Source organism: Parasteatoda tepidariorum, chromosome X1, assembly GCF_043381705.1.
Source record: "Parasteatoda tepidariorum isolate YZ-2023 chromosome X1, CAS_Ptep_4.0, whole genome shotgun sequence".
NCBI lineage: Eukaryota > Metazoa > Arthropoda > Arachnida > Araneae > Theridiidae > Parasteatoda > Parasteatoda tepidariorum.
In genome coordinates this window covers 38,319,538-38,325,537 of record NC_092214.1, presented here as the reverse complement: position 1 = coordinate 38,325,537, position 6,000 = coordinate 38,319,538, and the positions used below count along the sequence as shown (strand labels likewise).

At 28.6% G+C, this 6,000-nt stretch overlaps 1 protein-coding gene across 2 annotated transcripts in view; it reads right to left on the bottom strand.

The window, feature by feature from the left end:
- LOC107451058 (sodium-coupled monocarboxylate transporter 1) overlaps positions 1-6,000 on the bottom strand; it is a 49,604-nt gene that overhangs the window by 9,117 nt on the left and 34,487 nt on the right. For both annotated transcript variants that reach the window (XM_016067039.4, XM_043046902.1), the window contains exons 9-12: positions 4,802-4,917; positions 3,246-3,313; positions 3,054-3,140; positions 2,142-2,329 (exon numbers count right to left, since the gene is read on the bottom strand). In XM_016067039.4, the coding sequence (XP_015922525.1) occupies positions 2,142-2,329; positions 3,054-3,140; positions 3,246-3,313; positions 4,802-4,917 (459 nt within the window). The remainder of the gene's footprint in view (positions 1-2,141; positions 2,330-3,053; positions 3,141-3,245; positions 3,314-4,801; positions 4,918-6,000) is intronic.

Below are 6,000 nucleotides of genomic sequence, written 5' to 3'. Positions count from 1 at the left end.
TTATAAAAGAATATGTAGATAAAAAAAGTGTCGATATATGCCTTCATTTTTCTTAATAGTTAAAGTTAAAACTGAACTTTTTAAAATAAAGTATTTATCGTGTCATTTTCACCAACTAGCAAAACATTTTTATAAGTTTAAAATGGTATTTTTTTAATATAATAACCAAGAAAGTTTTTTTTGAACTATGTTTAAGAACGGAAATAATGTGTTAATTACGTAAAGTTTGAAGGCTAATAACCAGAAAAAGTCTAACTTATTATAACAAGAGAAAGATGCAAAGTTATCATATCTTTGCTTGCGATCTCCGAGATCTGTAGACACAGTGACGTCATGAGGAGGGAAATCGTAGCTTCAGCTCTAAGAGCGGAGTGAACTATCCCTTGTATTCTCTTTAGCCCTGGTCTGTTCCAGCTTCTCACTGGAAGCGCACCGCTAGAGATAAAATCATTGCGGACTGGAATGCTGAATTTCTTGCTTCGCCTAGGTCGCTTTGGACGAAAAGGTTCTTTCCATCCATTTTTCACCGTTTACAATGTAAATTCTTTGCAACTGATTTTAAATTGACCCAAATTTTGACAAACCATGGAAATTTTAAGAGATATTTATTTCGTTTCCATCTGCAGACCAGTGGAATTTGTGCTTGCGGCGATGCTGATGAAGATGCTGAACATATTCTTCTTCATTGTAGTCTGTATGCGAGTGCCCGAATGAATTTTAAGACTGATTTGAGACGTCTTTCTATTTGTTGGCCACCTGTCTTATCAGAACTGGTCAAAAGTATTGAAAGTCTTGCGGCCTTGCGGAATTTTGTTTTTAATGTAAATTTGTAAATTTTTCTTCTTTTTGTTTTCTACTTACAACTGCAATCCTCATGCTATACTTTGTGGTGCATGAGGAGTTTTAAGTCGTTTAAATAAAAAATAAAAAAATTAAAAAAATTTCAAAAAAGTACCAAAAATTTTAGATTGGCATTTTTGTGTAAGAAAATGTGACAAAAACTCAATGTTTTTGTAAGTAGCTTATATTTTATTTTGATAGCTTTACTTCATTTCTAACTAACTGTTAACAATCAACTGTTAACAGTCAAAACAATCAAGACAACACAAGTTATTAGAAGAAATAATACTAATTACACGAATAATTAAGAGAATTATAATTCTTATATGTTCTTATAATTATAAGAATAATTATAGGAATTATAGAAATAATTATAATTGGACGAAATATGTTTGAGGAAAATGCACAATGGAAACACACTATATTTGTAAAAATTGCGTTGAGTGATGAATTAAAAATTCTTATTCTTTGTGTTTGTAATACATAAAAATTGGCAATATACTATTTTGTTTAATTATAATAAAGTTTTTTTTAGTTTATTTCCTTTATAACATCCATATTTCATACATTCAATCAAGAAACATAAAGTCCGGTCGTTTGACTGGCTATGGTAGAAATAGGTATACATTAAGTGTTGATATGTTTAGTGTTAAATCATATGTATGCCATAAATATTTAAAAATGCAGATACAGGTTAACTTTAAAAAGATGTTAAAAAATAATCATACATAGTGCGTCATATAAAGTCGGATGTTTTGAGTATTATTTCTATTATTAACAATATAACGAATGAAAACCCCCCTGATTTGGCAGCCAATCGTGTTCGATCTTGCAAGTCAAAACAACTTTCATTAAAAAAATGTAACCCTTTAAAAAACGTGAGTACCTCCAAATTTAGAAGTCATTTACCGCATTAAACACTGACATCACATATATTTTGATTTCTTCGTGAAGTTAATTTTATTTTCTCAGCAAGAATTGCTAAAAAATATTTAAGAGAATAATTTAGTTAAAAAATAGTTTGAGCATGCGGTTTTTCATAGGATGGACTTAATGTCTGTAAAATTGAATTAAATTCGTAGCTGTATTTTTTAGAGTAGTGATAGCTATCGATAACCCTTTTTCAATAATTTCTCTGCGTATAATATACTTCTTTCATAATTTTTCCATTGTATTAAATTTGATTTAGATTGAATCGGTTAAAACATTCTCTCAATTTTAAACCAAGTCTAAGAAACGTTAACTTTTTTTTTGTTGCAATTTCAAATAAAGGAAAATATGAGCAGTAAAATTCTAAGTACTTGTTTGGCAGTTGTTGTACAGTTGTAGTAATAGTTTCGTTCCACATGTTACCAGTAGCATTATAATACAATTCTGTGCACCCTTCAACCGAAAATGGCGCAAAATTCTTAGGTGGCTTGTTCAGAAATGCGCCAACTGCAATCCATAATACTGCAATAAGTCCTGTCAAAAGGCCTGTCATTGCACCCTGAAATTATTGAAGGAAAAAAAAATATTTTATTTCTGTGATTGGTTAAAGAAAAAAATATTATAAAAAATAATTACATCTTGTAAGAAGCATTAAAGGATTAAAAGTTTGAAAAGGAATTTAAATATATTTTGTTTTTAAAGAATCTGATTAGAAAAACTGATTTCTGGTTTATTAGAAATTTACAGGTAAATTATATAAAAATAATATTAATAGGAAATTCGAAGGAAACACAAATTTATTAGGATACTGTTTTATTATTATTATGCATATGATTTTAAAAATTATGGTAAAAGAAACTATAGTAATTTTTAGTATGTTTATGATTAGAAAAATAAAATCTTTTTGGCAAATTTTTGGAAAAGTTGCTTTTTTTCACAATTTCTTAACCTCCCACTAACCCCCATAGTTTTTGGTTACTAATAAACAAAGCAAAAAATATATAAAATTATTCCTATGTGTTTTATTTTACTTATTTTGGCTTAGAAATAATAATAAAAATTTACAAAAAATTTGATTAACTAGTGCGGGCTTAGAAACTGTTTTTCAAAACGATAATAAAATTATAAAGTTGTTCCATCTAATGCTATTATTACATTCTAAAAGTAGTGCTGCCATCTATAAGCAAACTTTGAAAACACTTATACATAAAATTATTTATTTTGCAATGCTTCATGTCAGGAATGCCAAATATTATAAAAGTATTGATTTTTACCATACATACTTTTATATTTGCCCATGGAAAAAACATGCCAAGCATAAAAACTCCAAGAATAGGTCCTCCTATAACTCCAAAAACACTTAATGAGAGCTGCAAAAGTAGGATTTTTTTTTAAAAATAAACTATTGAAGCTTGGTATTTCTTAAACATAATAAATAAAAATATTGCATAAAAATAAATACAAATCATAATTACTTGAAGAATGGCTCCAAGTCTCTCTACAACAGCAACTAAAATAATGCATGCCGCTCCATAAGAAAGAGCTATAAAATATAAAATTGCGCAAATTAAGAAAATATATATATTTGCATAATTATATAAAAAATACAATTTTACTAGGTAAAAATTTTAAATTTTAAAAACTTAATTAGAATATTGAAAAAAACCTGTGCTTTTCTTGCAGAGTTTTCATAATATAAGAAATGAGGACTTTTCTTAGAATTAGAAAGGTAACACTTATTGGTAACTTTTAACATTTCTAAAGAAATTTGTGCCAAAAATTTTAGGAAATAAAATATGCTCCTAATGATTTTAGATCAATAATTTAATACTACTTATTTGCTTGGGTTCATAGTAATAAAAATTTGTTCTTATTAAGTTTTAAATTAGTAAAATCTGAAGAGCTAAGTAAAAAAAAACTTTTTTACGTGAGCTACGCAAAAAATTAAAATGTTTTTCCCAAATCTAAACATTGAATGCGCAATTAAAATTGACGTACCTTTCCAAAACTGCCAATTACAGAATTGCATTAGTACAATTTTCTCACAAAAATCTGTTAAAATTCTGAAATATTGGACTCTGACTAGCCAATGACCTTGTAATTTACATTTTGAAAAAAATACTACCAAGTAAACTTAATAGTTTCAAATGTACCTCAAATGTCTCAAATGTTCAATCAATAGTCTCAAGTCTCAAATGTTTTCCCTTACCATCGGGCTAACCGTGAGAGGTTTTCGTAGTTTTTCTCACCATGTAAAGCAAGTGAAGGTTATTTCCATCAAAAAGTCCTCCGCGAGGCTAGTTTGTCCTAATAGGAGTTCCCTTGTCTTCTGGGTTAGGTAAAAATTACAAGGGTACCAAGTTGAACATTGATACTCGTAAATCCAGAATCGGGTTGGCTGTTCAATGCTGGATATAAAATAAAATTAAAATATATCTGTGAGAGCCGCGGTAGCTCAGGGGACTCACTCGGGATCACTTGCCTCCCAATGAGATGACCCAGGTCCGAATCCCTGCCATGGCTGGTCAATATGAATTTTGCGTCAAGCTCACACCAACCACATTGCTCACGTAAAATATCCTCTGCGGTAGATGGATCATGGATTAGAATTGCCATGCCGTCGGGCTAACTGTGAGAGGTTTTCCTCTTCCTTTAACGCAAATGTGGGCTAATTCAATGAAAAGTCCTCCACGAAGGCTAATTTCTACCACAACTTGAGCCCGGGCTACGGAGTTGAACTTCGATAGTTGTAAACTCAGAATTAGGTCGGCTGTTCAATGCAGATTATAAAGTAAAATAAAAGTGCATCGGTGAAAAATAAATGACGAGATAATATACCATTAAACTCTCACATCTACACTCTTAGCACAATTGATTGCGGTTACGAAGAATGGGCCTCTTGACCTAACTTAAAAAATTATAAATTCATACGAAAGGCATGAATAAAAATTAAAGTTAATACAATATACAATAAATGTTTTAATGATTAAAAGTTTAGTGTTTAATTAATAATGTTACTCATCTTGCTTACCTAAAATTTTTGCAAACCTTGTAGCCCACTTTTCAGAGATATCCGGTTTTATGTATGATTTCACAATGTCTTCTAAAGTAACAGCCGCCAAAGAATTCACGCCAGATGAAACAGTGCTAAAGAGATAGTTGGACATCGAGTAATTCAAATTATTTATAATTTTTGATAAAGTTTAAAAAAAAACTTACATTTCTACGTACGCATTTTGCTTAAAAGGAAATATCATAAATAATCTTTAAAAAGGAAGTAGGTAAATAAATTTGTCATTTAACCTACGCAGAATTTTCATTAAACGTACTTTTCATACTTTCTTCATTATTTTGTATTAATTTAGGACAAAATAATTGGTAAATACTTTATTTAGCACTTTAATAATTTATGATTATGAAATACAGTATGGGATACCGGTGTTTCTTTCTTCTTGAAATGTAAAATCTTCCAAACACAGCTCACTTCACAATAATGATATTTATAGTTTGCAATTATTTGCAGTTACTTAGATCTAAGAGAAACAATAATTAATAATTGAAATTAATTTACAAAATCAATTACTGATAAATTTTTGAATATGAATGAAAAAAATTTCAAATTAATTTTTTTTGGATTTTAAATTTTAGTACAAATATAATTTCGATAATCTAACAGATTTTTTTAACTTTTAGACTGTTTTTTTTTTACAATCAAAAGATATCAACATGTATTTTTACTGGTAATTAGAGCTCCTCAAACAAATATTTACCGGTGTCCAATCGGCGCCAACAGTTTAAATCTTGCAAAATATGTCATAGCTTTTTGAAAATGCTAGTTTAATTGCAAAAAAGAATGAATAAAATAAAGTATGAAATAGAAAAATTATCATCCTACTTAAACTCATATAATTATTTAATTAGCAATTTTGTAGATAGATTTTTTCCAAGAAAATAAAATTAATTATAAACCTAAGACAGTAGCTGCCAGACAATATTTTTAATGTAGATTTATAAAGATGTTTATTTTCTCTTTCTCAATATTTTATGAAAAGTTCTAATAGTTCTATGTAAATTTATTTCAAATTAGAAAAATTCCTTTTAGTTTTTATTTGAGAATAAAATTTCTAAAAACATGTGCAAACAAGATAAATGAATGTATGTTTTACGTTAGATCACCGCTGTTAAAGCTTGATTATTATTCTTTTACTTCGTAAAAGTTATAAAGCACTT